Below are 15,491 nucleotides of genomic sequence, written 5' to 3' on the forward strand. Positions count from 1 at the left end.
TTTATACGAAAACGATACCAAACTTGGCCTAGTGGCTTAAATGATACAGATATCAAGATCAAGTTGTGAGTTTAATTAGTGAGACAGTGAGTCAAAGTATATGAAAGCTATTTACATGTAATTCAATACTAGGTATAGTCAATATATTTTAATTTTTATTCCTATTTTAGGAGTGCGCACTGCTGAATGAATATTTAGAACGCCTAAAACACGCATAATAAGCTTTAAAAAAATAGTGGTATTATTTTCCTGATCCTGACCCATTGATTCATATAAAAAAAAACAAGAAAAAAGACAAAAAAATAATCTTGTATGGAGGGTGCAAATTTTCAAAATTCGGTAGCGACCCCTAAAACATAATTGAAAATTCTGAAAAAAATACACATTTGTTTTTTAGTGAAAGAGAACAATTTAAGGGGGTGAGACATAGAAAATTTCAATTTCGACGAAATAAGCAACACCGTATGTATATATACTATAATTTAGTATAATCTTATCTTTCAAACATTTAATTATTCAACTTCCTTGGTGAACTGACTTGAATAGTTCCTTGACTTCATGGATGAACTTGTCGCAATAATTCCATGACATAGGTAAACAATCATTATTATTTATTCGTCGTTGGTTATATATTTTCTCAACACATACACTCTATTCACTACTATCATGCTTATAAAAGAGTGCCAATATAACGTTAAAATAAATTTACTTGCAAATTAAATTGAAAAGTATCAATATTATTCTCGTCTGCGTTGAAACGCGCATAGCTTTGCCGGCGCTCGCGTATCAAGCGCCAGCGCCATCTATCGAGTGTTATTTCGCAAAACCGGCGAACGCTCTAAGGAATAAGGGCTCTTAAGTCGCATCTCCTTGGAATGTTCTAAAATACTATGAACCTTAACTATACCAGACTAGGCATATATTTAAAAAACGGGGTAGTAGGCGAAGTTAGGTAACAGTCTGAAGTCGTTTTCATACATTTTCTATAATGAAGCTAGGGCTGCCAAAAATTAACCAACATGTCAAATAAAGGGGAGTAATGGTTTATAAGTTAAAAAAAATATTATTATTAACAAAATTGTTTAATTGTTGCAAAATTGTTGTTATTATCGTAATTGACATCAAATCAACCTTATTTACACAAAATAAGACATAAAAATACCTATTTGGTACCTATTTAATATCGGTAAGAGTAGAAATAAACATTTGCATATAGCGTAAACTAAAATAACTGAACATAAGAAAATATTTAAATTTGGAAACAAATAATGTCATCCACCAATGAATGTGGTACAAAAAATTTGTCAACCCTAGGGGTAGGCGAAATTTGGCAACAAGATGGACGCAAAGTACCCTTTCCAACGTTTTATCAAATTGTGACTTCTAAACGTGAGCTAGCCATTAAATAATAGTTTCATATGAAAAAGAGATAGTTATAGGATATAATCATGTAAAAAGTTTAACATTACCAGGTCCGTATCACCGTTTAAAACTGAAGTTAAAACACTGGTTTATAAAAACGTGTGGTCGGCGTCGCGAAAAAACCTCACTAAAAGTCAACTGTGTGAAGTTAGCTGCAGAATGATCAAAGAATATTGACACCCGTAAAAAATACTTTGTATTTAGCAGTTTTATGTAAGGCTTACATAGAAACATTTTGTTAATAATGACAACTTATGTCAAATTAGGCGAAAATAGGTAGCGCAGGCAAAGATACGATACGGTATAAGGTTGAAAATCAGACATTTTCAAAGATGAGATTATAGAATATTTTCTTGCAACAACAAAGAAATAAGAACAATTCCGGCTTCATGCGGTAGCGGCACCATATGTGAAATTGAACCATAATGACAAGGGTAAACGGTTCAATTTGATGTGTTGTCCTATAACTATTACGGTCCAATCTAGAGTGCGACGACGCGACGTGCTGCTGTCACGTTTGTTTGAAATAGGGTTGTCCGGTCGAATTATTTTACAGATGGCGCTAGCATAATAGCTTTCCCTGCCAATCCCTAGAATTGTGTCATATACTTCGGATTTTTCTTTGGAATTTTATAGCCTGGATGCCAGCCCTTTAAGCCAAATCTAATAGAAAAAAAAACTAGAGATGGGGCAAGCTATGATGGCGCCATCTATGCAAACCTTTGACAGTTGCCAACCCCATTGTAATTATATCTTGAAAAAACACCAAACCGAATACAGAACCTCCTCCTTATATCAAATTGAAGTCGGCTAATTAAAGACTGTATCTTTAGGTACTTAAAGAAAAGTAAACCAATATGTTTTACATTTTCGGTTAGTTATAACATTTATGGATTAACCAACCAAATATAAAACCACCTGGACCTGTCACTGAACGACCTGACTTTAACCTACATTACTTGATCATGTAATGTTTTCATCTACCCTCAACTGGCTTAAGAAGCCATTTGAGGGTAGATTTTGAGTACTCTTTTTTAAATACCTAAAGATACAGACTATAGGTTAAAAAGCGCCGTGAAAAGGCGTAAATAGGTCCCGTGCATGAACTTTAGCTAAGCGTAAATGTGTCGTTCATGCTTCTTATGTAGCCCACAAGATGGCAGACCTACTATGCACATGGTAATGTACCGACGAGAACGGTAGATGGTAGCACTTGCTTTGGCAATGTACATGTGCACATGTGTTTCCGATTCAGGCCACAAGATGGCAGACCCTCCAACGCGCACGGTCCCTATAAGTTAAATTGATATGTTATAATTTGTTTTCTTGTCACCACAGGTGTAGAAACTTGTCAGAGTACATGAAGATAGCGGAGAAGGTGAAGGAGTTCTTCCACAACGAGGGAATCCACTCCACCACAATACAGCCGGAGTTCGTTGAGATACCCTTAGACGGGAATGAGGTAAGATTATATTTAAAAAAAAAATGTTATTTATTCAGGTTTATTACATTACAATAACAGACTAAAATTAAAGCTATAAATGAAAATTAAAAAGTAGGTACTAATTAAATAGGTGCAGCGGAAATCTTGCTCATACAGTAGCAGGTTGTGTACAGTCAGCAGCAGAAGTTGCTTAGCGGGCGAGGTGTTCAAAATAACCTCGACACGCTCTTATTCTATTAACAATAAAGTCGCATCAAGATCATTTTGAACACCTGGCCTGCTAAGCAACTTCTGCTGCTGACTGTACACTATATTAACAATGCTGGTCGTCGATTCACTCATTATATCGTAAAAGTCATCTACTCTGTTCTCGGCGAACATACCAGTGGCGCCACGGTAGCCGTAACATTACACGAAACGCTTGATAGCCTCCAATGACAACTACGCCTATAGAAACCTGCCTTCCTACTTATACACTTCTTAAGAACGGGCAACAAGCAACCTGTTATAAAAACGCATTAACTCCATCTAGTTAAGGCCAGTTGAAATGGACTCGATAAGAACTGTTGTTGATTGTTGTTGCAGGTATTGACCGGTAACGCTGGGGAGGCGCCGTGCGCGCTGCACTGCCCCGCCGACGATCTCTGCCACAACGCCACCTGCTGCGGACCCAATCAGCAGGTAACTTACTACTGCACCTTAGTACTTAATTACGTTTGTAGGGAGCTGACCGATTCTAAGTCGAAATATAGCAAGACAAGAGTGCTCACTCCATAAATCAGTTTTGGTGCCAAAAAGACTAATATTTTGGTACCAAAACTGATGTATGGAGTGAGCAATTTATGTATTTTTTTCTCTATGGTCAAACCGATGTACCTTTTAGATCCAGACCCCGATCACGGATAAGGTTAACATCCGATTTTTTTTATTGCAAACCCTAAAGACATTTAAATTTAAGTAAGGAAAGAGTGGTACCTAACTCCATATATCAGTTTTGTTTACCAAAACGCGAGTTATTTCCTAGTCGACATCTAGCGTCAAGGAGTGGATATATCAGTACAGCTACTTGACACCAGATGTCACAAGTGTCGCTGCTGGCGAAAAATGTACTGCTAAAACAATTTACAACTACAGTGGAACCTGGATAATTGCAATCTCAAGGGACCGGCCATTTTTTGTCAATTAACCAGGTTTTTCATTTAAGCAGGTCGTGTCAATTAACGAGGTTCAAAAAATCGTTGTGTCAATTATAGAGGTTTTCATTAATAGAGGTTGCGTTCTGACAAATTTCTTTTATAGAGGTGCAAATAACCATTGAAAGTAGATTTACACTCTTACGTTCTGGGTTTCTAGTCTATAAAAAAGCTATATATACATATATACCTATATATAGCTTCTGTCAATACTTGTACTTTTACACTACATTAATTACTACTTTATTTTCTTATTAATCATTTGGGTTTAAAAAATTCAATTGAATTGTAGAAGAAAGTTTCATTAGAATGTAAAAAGCATACTTTGTTTATGATTTTAACAAAACTACTTCACCTACTACAGGCTGTGATAGATACCCAATAAATAAATTGAATTCTGGATGAAGATATAAATAAAATGATCATTGCTATTAAAATATTGTTTCTGCTGTCTACAACTACATTATTTCAATTACAGAGGTAATAAGTAAGACTCGTTTCAATAATAGAGGTAAAATAATTTGGCCAAGTCCGAGATAGCTCGAGGCATTTAGTGTTCCGTACGGCTACCATCAGTTTGGCATTGACATAAACGATATCGTGAACGTAATTTACTTCCTATAGGTATATCTCTTTCGCACTAATATGTCAGTACGAGCGAGATGCATAGAAAGTAAATTACGTTCACGCCCACGGTAGCATTTATGTCAATGCCAAACTGATGATAGCCGTACCGCTCGCATCGTTACATTTTACAGAGGTTGTTTGCCTGTTTTTAGGATACCGTATTCAACTACACACACAGAACAATAGTACAAAGTGTCTAAGTGCGAAGGCCGAAGGCCGAGCTTTAGCAAAATGTCATCGCTTTAGCACAGAGCAATAGTACAAGTGTCTAAATGTGAAGGCCAAAGGCCGACCTCCGCGTAGCCCGAAGGCCCGAAACGTCCAGGATGTCAGTGCTTTAACACAGATCAATAGTACAAGTGTCTAAATGCGAAAGCCGAAGGCCGAGCTCCGCGTGGGGCCGAAGGCCCGAAGCGTCCAGGATGTTAGTACTTAAACACAGAACAATAGTATAAGTATCTAAATGCGAAGGCCGAAGGCCGAGCTCCGCGTAGGGCCGAAGGCCCGAAGCGTCCAGGCTGTCAGTTCTGTGTTTAACCACTGACATCTTGCAGGCATCGGGCCTTCGGCCCTACTCGGAGCTCGGCCTCCGGCCTTCGCATTTAGACACTTGTATTAATTACCTGTGTTTAGAACTGACCTCCTGGATGCTTCGGGCTTTCGGCCCAATGCGACTTCAGCCTTTGGATCTTGCGACTTAGACACTTGTACTTAAAAATACTTGGAAAAGTTACGGGCGGCGCGCGTCTGTCGGACGCTTCGGATCTTCGAATCGCTCCTTCGGCCTTTGCATTTAGTTAGATTCTTGCACTATTGCTTTGTGTTTGAATACCGAAGTCGAGCATCTCGCGAATGCTTGATGTATTATAATAATTTAGAGTAAGGCCAAGCGCGCACCACGATTTTTTGTCCTGCGATAATTTTGTCGCAGAAATGCAACGTATGTGTTTATATGTTAGTGCGCGCATATGCGACAAAAAAATCGCAGCGATTTTTATTAAATTGTGATTTGTCACATTTTTCCGCGATTGTTCGCGACGCGATTGTCGCAAAGTGAATTGCAGCATGCGGAGTTGTATGGCCCCGCGCGCACTATGATAATAAAATCGCACCCCGGCCGGACCTCAGCCGGCATTTCGCTCTCCAAACCCCAACATCTCGGCACCTGCATCTCCAATGGAGTCTCAAAATGAGACGCTAGATGTTGACCATTTAATTATGGAAATAGACGGGGATCACCTTTGTGTTATAAATGCTCAAAGTCATACAGCAATTGCATATTAAAGACACGTTTCATGACAAGCGACTGGTCGACTTTTTCATTTTCATCGCAGTGCGCGCAGTGAATTTTCTGCGATATATTACAGCGCGATTCTAAAATCGTGTCGCAAAAATTAATATCGTGGTGCGCGCTTGGCCTATAATACCTTAAAATGTATACTCCTTCAATTTGAATTTAGAACTCATTATTATTAGTGTTCCGTACAAAACTTTGTTTACGGAACACTTATGGGATCACTTCGGTCTTGCAAATCAGTTAAATACGTTTTTCTCAGAGACCGTTTGACATATATACCTAAAATTTGGAACAGTTATAGCAATTACCACTACTCATATTGTGAATAAGTCAAAACTGCTTATTTCTTATTAAAGGGGGAAATTTAGGGGGTTGAGAGGGGTAGGCTGAAATTTTTTTCATTTGTAAGAATCGTGTGGGGTACCATTAGAAAGCTTGCAAAAAATTGAGCCGATGGACTGATTTTGACTTCATTTTAGACTGCAATAGTTTCGTCAAAAAATGCATTTAAAGTTGCAAGTTTTCATACAAAAATTTTCACCTCTGTCCTGGCGATTTTCGCGAAAACTATAGCTAACAGGCAGCTGACCAGTCAATACCCAACTTAAAGAAGCATGGAGACGGCGGGAAAATTATCAGCTTAACTTTATCTTTATTAGTTTTTCAACTGCAGCTTGACCTTTGGTTGCTTAGGGCTAGCTAACTGATGCTTACACTGGTCAATTCATATTAGGCGAGAAACATCCTTAGTTAAAACTTTGGCATTGAAATTTATGACTTATGACTTTGACACAAAGTTTAATTCTGCTTGCTTATTTTTGTGGGATATTTAATTTTATCTCAATAGCCTACTATAAGTATGAGAGAGATCTACAAAATACGACCTTATTATATTGCAAATAAGTTTCAGTTTCGAACGGGCTTTCCAAGCAATGGACTAGGCATATCAAAATACTGAAAAATTCAAATTAAGAATTCCGTTCTTGACTGTCGTTGTGTTTTTTTTTCCACAATAGGACACATAGAGTTAGTAAGGCGTATAGAGATAATAAAGTCATTTAATATTTATGAACAGCTTTGGCCTCATGTATAGATTTTATTGAGAGTATCTGATTCGTCGAAACAATATACAGAATATTCCTTTTCATTAAGTACCATTACATTTCTGTATGAATTGTATAATTATAATATCTATTAATTATATTCAGTACTTATGTATATTTTTGAACGGATCCGGTGAGCAACAAGATTCAGGGCTATAACCGCGAAAATAGAAGTTCGCAAATGGCGAGCATTTTTTTCTGTCACTCTAATTACGCCTTCATTGGAGTAAAAGAGAAAGATCCCCGCAAATTGCGAATTTCGGTTTACGCGGTAGCCCCTCAGTCCTGTTACGAGAAAATTATTTTGGAAGACATTAATAGTATATGACAGTTAAATATCACAGTTTTTAGAAACAAAGGTAAAATTGACGAAATATTTAAAGTAAGCCGATCTTGTTTTTTAGCAGTTCTAAATATAGATGGTCAAGCAAATCTTGTCAGTAGAAAAAGGCGCAAAATTCAAATTTTCTATGAGACTATTTCCCTTCGCACCTACATTTTTCAAATTTGCCGCCTTTTTCTACTGACAAGATCTGCTTGACCAACTATAATATTAAAGTCTATACATATATATGGCATAGAACTAGAAACAAAATCAAATAAAAAATAATAATGAGTTCTAAATTCAAATTGAAGGAGTATACATTTTAAGGTATTATAGGCCAAGCGCGCACCACGATATTAATTTTTGCGACACGATTTTAGAATCGCGCTGTAATATATCGCAGAAAATTCACTGCGCGCACTGCGATGAAAATGAAAAAGTCGACCAGTCGCTTGTCATGAAACGTGTCTTTAATATGCAATTGCTGTATGACTTTGAGCATTTATAACACAAAGGTGATCCCCGTCTATTTCCATAATTAAATGGTCAACATCTAGCGTCTCATTTTGAGACTCCATTGGAGATGCAGGTGCCGAGATGTTGGGGTTTGGAGAGCGAAATGCCGGCTGAGGTCCGGCCGGGGTGCGATTTTATTATCATAGTGCGCGCGGGGCCATACAACTCCGCATGCTGCAATTCACTTTGCGACAATCGCGTCGCGAACAATCGCGGAAAAATGTGACAAATCACAATTTAATAAAAATCGCTGCGATTTTTTTGTCGCATATGCGCGCACTAACATATAAACACATACGTTGCATTTCTGCGACAAAATTATCGCAGGACAAAAAATCGTGGTGCGCGCTTGGCCTTACTCTAAATTATTATAATACATCAAGCATTCGCGAGATGCTCGACTTCGGTATTCAAACACAAAGCAATAGTGCAAGAATCTAACTAAATGCAAAGGCCGAAGGAGCGATTCGAAGATCCGAAGCGTCCGACAGACGCGCGCCGCCCGTAACTTTTCCAAGTATTTTTAAGTACAAGTGTCTAAGTCGCAAGATCCAAAGGCTGAAGTCGCATTGGGCCGAAAGCCCGAAGCATCCAGGAGGTCAGTTCTAAACACAGGTAATTAATACAAGTGTCTAAATGCGAAGGCCGGAGGCCGAGCTCCGAGTAGGGCCGAAGGCCCGATGCCTGCAAGATGTCAGTGGTTAAACACAGAACTGACAGCCTGGACGCTTCGGGCCTTCGGCCCTACGCGGAGCTCGGCCTTCGGCCTTCGCATTTAGATACTTATACTATTGTTCTGTGTTTAAGTACTAACATCCTGGACGCTTCGGGCCTTCGGCCCCACGCGGAGCTCGGCCTTCGGCTTTCGCATTTAGACACTTGTACTATTGATCTGTGTTAAAGCACTGACATCCTGGACGTTTCGGGCCTTCGGGCTACGCGGAGGTCGGCCTTTGGCCTTCACATTTAGACACTTGTACTATTGCTCTGTGCTAAAGCGATGACATTTTGCTAAAGCTCGGCCTTCGGCCTTCGCACTTAGACACTTTGTACTATTGTTCTGTGTGTGTAGTTGAATACGGTATCCTAAAAACAGGCAAACAACCTCTGTAAAATGTAACGATGCGAGCGGTACGGCTATCATCAGTTTGGCATTGACATAAATGCTACCGTGGGCGTGAACGTAATTTACTTTCTATGCATCTCGCTCGTACTGACATATTAGTGCGAAAGAGATATACCTATAGGAAGTAAATTACGTTCACGATATCGTTTATGTCAATGCCAAACTGATGGTAGCCGTACGGAACACTAAATGCCTCGAGCTATCTCGGACTTGGCCAAATTATTTTTTATTTGATTTTGTTTCTAGTTCTATGCCATATATATGTATAGACTTTAATATTATAGTTGGTCAAGCAGATCTTGTCAGTAGAAAAAGGCGGCAAATTTGAAAAATGTAGGTGCGAAGGGAAATAGTCTCATAGAAAATTTGAATTTTGCGCCTTTTTCTACTGACAAGATTTGCTTGACCATCTATATTTAGAACTGCTAAAAAACAAGATCGGCTTACTTTAAATATTTCGTCAATTTTACCTTTGTTTCTAAAAACTGTGATATTTAACTGTCATATACTATTAATGTCTTCCAAAATAATTTTCTCGTAACAGGACTGAGGGGCTACCGCGTAAACCGAAATTCGCAATTTGCGGGGATCTTTCTCTTTTACTCCAATGAAGGCGTAATTAGAGTGACAGAAAAAAATGCTCGCCATTTGCGAACTTCTATTTTCGCGGTTATAGCCCTGAATCTTGTTGCTCACCGGATCCGTTCAAAAATATACATAAGTACTGAATATAATTAATAGATATTATAATTATACAATTCATACAGAAATGTAATGGTACTTAATGAAAAGGAATATTCTGTATATTGTTTCGACGAATCAGATACTCTCAATAAAATCTATACATGAGGCCAAAGCTGTTCATAAATATTAAATGACTTTATTATCTCTATACGCCTTACTAACTCTATGTGTCCTATTGTGGAAAAAAAAACACAACGACAGTCAAGAACGGAATTCTTAATTTGAATTTTTCAGTATTTTGATATGCCTAGTCCATTGCTTGGAAAGCCCGTTCGAAACTGAAACTTATTTGCAATATAATAAGGTCGTATTTTGTAGATCTCTCTCATACTTATAGTAGGCTATTGAGATAAAATTAAATATCCCACAAAAATAAGCAAGCAGAATTAAACTTTGTGTCAAAGTCATAAGTCATAAATTTCAATGCCAAAGTTTTAACTAAGGATGTTTCTCGCCTAATATGAATTGACCAGTGTAAGCATCAGTTAGCTAGCCCTAAGCAACCAAAGGTCAAGCTGCAGTTGAAAAACTAATAAAGATAAAGTTAAGCTGATAATTTTCCCGCCGTCTCCATGCTTCTTTAAGTTGGGTATTGACTGGTCAGCTGCCTGTTAGCTATAGTTTTCGCGAAAATCGCCAGGACAGAGGTGAAAATTTTTGTATGAAAACTTGCAACTTTAAATGCATTTTTTGACGAAACTATTGCAGTCTAAAATGAAGTCAAAATCAGTCCATCGGCTCAATTTTTTGCAAGCTTTCTAATGGTACCCCACACGATTCTTACAAATGAAAAAAATTTCAGCCTACCCCTCTCAACCCCCTAAATTTCCCCCTTTAATAAGAAATAAGCAGTTTTGACTTATTCACAATATGAGTAGTGGTAATTGCTATAACTGTTCCAAATTTTAGGTATATATGTCAAACGGTCTCTGAGAAAAACGTATTTAACTGATTTGCAAGACCGAAGTGATCCCATAAGTGTTCCGTAAACAAAGTTTTGTACGGAACACTAAAAAGAGCAAAAATAACGGATTTTATTTAACACAGTGTCAATTATAGAGGTCTTAGTTGCGATGTGGTCAATTACGGAGGCAAAATTATGAAAAGCACTAAAATCTAAATTGCAATTATAGAGGTTCCAAAATTTCAATTATAGAGGCCTTTTGGTCTCAAGGGACCGGGACCGGACTTTTGGTTGCAATTATTGAGGTTTTCCATTTATCCAGGTGCCTATTAACCAGGTTTCACTGTAATAGTATTACAAGCAGAAGGAGTTGAAAATAGAGTTCCGGTTATAATATTAGCTGAAAATTGTTGAGCATTAGAGTTTTCATTCGTCGCGACATCTATTGTCAACTAGCAGAACTGATAAATTCCGCTACTTGCGCTAGATGTCGACTACGAAATAACTCTTTCCTTGCTTATATTTCTCTATGTTGCAAATTGACTTGACCTCATCTGGTGTTGAATGCTTACTGATTCAGTAATAGTCTTTTCTCTTTTGCTTTGAAAATATAGGTACTAACCCCCTTATTCATAAACGTCTACTAAAGTTGACAAGCCGATAATAATCGTTTGTCCCTTTCCGACATATTAGTATGATAGAAAGGGACAAACAATTATTATCGGCTTGTCAACTCTAGTAGACTTTTATGAATAAGGTGATTATATGTTAGTGTTCATTCATATTTCTATCTTTATTCGGCATTCAAAGTAATATTTGTAATTTCAGTTTATACAAATGATAAAATAAGAAATCGATTTTTTTAAGGAAATACGATCATTGAAATGGGAGCAGATGATCAAGTCGCCAAACCCGAAAGACCTAGACCCCGAAGGGGTCAAAATTATTTAGCAAACTTCCAGTCGGGCTAACGAAATTTCAACCCTCTGTCTACGATAAGTTATAAGCATAAAGTTTCAGCATTACTGCTGCCGCCTATTTAAATCTAATGGGTTCAAGATTCGTTAACCACTGCTTATTTTGTGATTATTGAAAATGTGATATTACGACATACAATATTTTGTGATGACTGTGCCAAAATTAGGTTTATATATTGAATATTATTGTAACGTAACTTAAGAATGAGTAAAATAACATGTTGTTCAAACTGATTTTCATTTACTTAGCCTAGAAGATCGTAAGTAGGTATTAGATATTGATGAACTTCGGTATTTACTTATACAAAATCTTAGATGTTAATACCTTCCCTGTAGAATCAAGCCGAGTGAGATGCAAACGTCCGTTATATTCTGCCAATGAACAGTAAACGGTTGATCCTACATGGAAATGGATCCTTAAAGGGTCGGTGATAGATAGCAATTTTTCAGCAGATGTAGATGTCGCTATTGTCGCTACAGTACGCCAAGACTTTACATATCTAATCAAATCAATAACTCTTTGTTATTACTCCCTTGAATCAACCGAATAGACCTTATATCTGAAAGTTAAAAGCAACATTTCATGTATACTGGCGTTCAAAAGTGCATGGACATATTTCAACCGTAATGTTAAGGCATTACGGTCAACATCTATCCATGCACTTTTGAACGCCACTGTACACATTGGCATTAATATTCGGGTCATATAGGTACCTAACACTAAGTTTGTGTTCGATGCTCTTCGCATGTAATATTATTAATAAGATAAAATTACGAGACGTATAGTTGACATTTCCATCAAAGACCGTCGGAGTTAATGTATCGTTGTTTATCATGATATTCATGATTACAATCTAAACAATGATTGGACGTTACACGCGACCAATTTCTCTAATACGGCTGTTACGCCGCGCCGAGGTAATTTCATGTCTTTATCTACTTTAGTGATCGATATTTGTGCAGTTTTTATGAGGGATCGATTTAAATTGGCCTACCCTTTAGACGATGGCATATAGTATGCAGATTACCCGGTGGCGGTCACTTCACTGTAATAATTTAAAAATGTAACCTTGTTCAAGCAAATGTCAAGAGCGAACGAAAACACACATATCGTATTATCTTCGTACCGTTTTTCACCGACGCGACGTTTACTACATATTTGTTTTGCAAGGTTGCAAAAATGTTGTTCGCAAAAAAAGCTGACAAACGAAAGATTCTAAAAAGTTGAAATCTTAAGCGTCGTGACGGTTTCAAGGCGCGAGATGAAAACATGATGCCGTTGCTCGGCAGCATAATAATAAAGAGAACTTTCCGTGATATTATAATGGCAAAGAGAAGTCGGCCGTAAGAACTAGGTGATAATGATAAAACAACGCAACCTCATTGAGTTTGGTAGAATCGTCTCCATGAGTACAGCAGATGTACTAGTGGATAATTATTTTCCATCATATTTTCATGGAAACATACGGACCTGTCTTGCTATTTCAGTCAGTCTCTGTACAAAAAGTACTGACGTTGACTATTTCAGCATGACAAATACGAACGTTTCCTAGAAAATATGATGTAAAACGATTATGCACTACTTACTTCTATACCTAGTAGATAAGAGACAACTATTGAAAGAAAAGTACGGCCGGAACAAAATCTGATTCAAAAATGAACTTATTTTCATAAAGGTTTTGAAGTGACAAGAAATTAACAGACTAATTAGTTTTTATAGGTAGATATTTAGATATCTACTTATAAAAACAGTATAGTTTTAATGAAATTAAGGCCAGCTGTTAAATTTATGGCTTTGAACAGTGTGCCATATAGCATAGCAGAGGCAAAGATAGCTAACCTTAAGTATTAAGATTCCAGGACATAAAGAAGATTTGCACTCCTATTTTTCTAAACACAATACAATGAAATTACCTAATTAAACGGAATGTCATGCCCCATTCGTAAGTCTAATCTATCAATAAACTATAATAGACAATAGATTGTAAATTCTCGTTAGAAAAATATTTATTTACTAAGTCTCATAGCAAGTATGTATCTAATACACGAGAGTTAGACCAAGAAAAGTCTGCAACGATAATGATAGCACACGCAGTACAAGTGTTATTTTAAACGCCAAACTTCTATGAAATTATGACGTATAAATAACACTTGCACTGCGTGTGCTATCAAAATCGTTGCAGACTTTACTTGGTTTAACTTTATCTATATCGTCGTTGAGCTTACCAGATCTGATATGGGCGCGATATTAATCAGATCAACCTTATCTTTTATGTTGCTAGGTAACTACTTATTTGTCAATCATCGGGCACATATCGTCAGGTAACAACCAAAACTCACTAATAACTAACACAAGTTCATAGCCATAGTGAACCTTATTAGTACCTGAGTAAGGTTAATTTTCGTTTAGTATTTTTTTTGTAATTTGTGAGTTTTGGTCGTCACCTGATGATATCAGCCTTGGAAAGCGCAACGACGATATGTTATTCCGTCATTCATACATTTACACGTATTTTGTGACATCTACCCTCGAGAGCAATGGGAACGGGTAACTTTGTACGGGGATTACAAAATCGAATGCCGTCTTTACATAGCTGTTGAATATTACATGATAATCATAATGTTTTAAATGCTATTGGCGTTTGAATAACAAAAAAGATATTATTACTTATTTATTACGTACATTACATTATAGATTATGGCCGTTTGAAAACATTGTACAGACCTTCTACCGGCGTTTGTCGTACATAATATCGAGTGACCATTACCTATAAATTAAATCTACTTTGTTATGTTTTCAAACGTCGGCGTCTCATTGTTTGCTATCATTGCTTATTATAAAGTCATGTACAGACCTGTTAAAATATCTATTGAGTCTAAACTCTTAACCTTTTGAACGCCACAGACGGCAATTGACGTCAACTCAAAATCGTGACAACGACGCCAAAGACGGCATTTGACGTCGATCGTTTTTTGATGAAAACCTGCTGAAAAACACCCCACTCCTAGGTTGGCATTATTTATTCACAAAACTAAATTTTACCCCCATGGCGTCAGTGGCACGGAAAATGGATGCGCTGTTTGGCGTTCAAAAGGTTAAGGGAAACAAACCGCCCTTGCAACAAATCGCATTCGATTTTCGATCCATTGTGGCGTTTGGTCGATCGATTTAATTACTTACAAGATTTGTTGCAAGGTATAAGAGTAGAAGTATGGTTTAAGATATATACATATCTCATCTCATCTCATAAGAATAAAATGAGAATATAAATTTAACTTAATGCAGTACCTACGTGCTATGACTCTACAGTCATAGCGTGTTTTGCGCAGGTCTATACACGGCGTAATATCGCCTACACTTTTAACTGTTCATCAGTAAACTTTATTACAAAAGGCATAAGGCCCACCGATGGACAGTTAACAGTATTGCTATTTGTACCGTATTAAGCAAACCGTTTTATTCGTTCTCTATTGCAGGAGCGAACGACGCCGTCCCCTGCGGTGACGCCGTATCTTTGTAGGCAGAGGAACATGGGCTCCAGGACGGAGTCAATGAACTCCGGCTTGGCGGCGGGGGCGCCTGGCGCGAACTCGGCTAGGCATTTAGACGCTTTGGAGTGCGGGTAAGTGTACTTTTATTGAACACTGCTTTCATAGCTGGCCTTTAATTATTGTAAGGTAGAAGTACTAGTGCTCGACGCTGCACCAGTATTCGACATGGGCACTTTATGTCAAAGTAATATAGGTTAAATTTGAACGACGAAGATTTTTCTGTATTCAAATTTAATCCTTGTCACTTTGACATAAAGTGCC

General features: G+C 37.5%; 1 protein-coding gene across 2 annotated transcripts in view; it reads left to right on the forward strand.

The window, feature by feature from the left end:
• Positions 1-15,491, forward strand: part of LOC134666784 (proton-coupled zinc antiporter SLC30A1) — a 54,550-nt gene that overhangs the window by 29,809 nt on the left and 9,250 nt on the right. Inside the window, exons 7-9 of one of the 2 annotated variants that reach the window (XM_063524069.1) lie at positions 2,761-2,884; positions 3,452-3,547; positions 15,156-15,301. In XM_063524069.1, coding sequence (XP_063380139.1) covers positions 2,761-2,884; positions 3,452-3,547; positions 15,156-15,301 — 366 coding nt within the window. Of the gene's footprint in view, positions 1-2,760; positions 2,885-3,451; positions 3,548-11,568; positions 11,909-15,155; positions 15,302-15,491 lie in introns of those variants that run through there. The other variant, XM_063524071.1, reaches the window with a different exon arrangement.

The sequence above is a fragment of the Cydia fagiglandana genome, chromosome 8 (assembly GCF_963556715.1).
Source record: "Cydia fagiglandana chromosome 8, ilCydFagi1.1, whole genome shotgun sequence".
In the NCBI taxonomy this organism is placed as follows: Eukaryota; Metazoa; Arthropoda; class Insecta; order Lepidoptera; family Tortricidae; genus Cydia; species Cydia fagiglandana.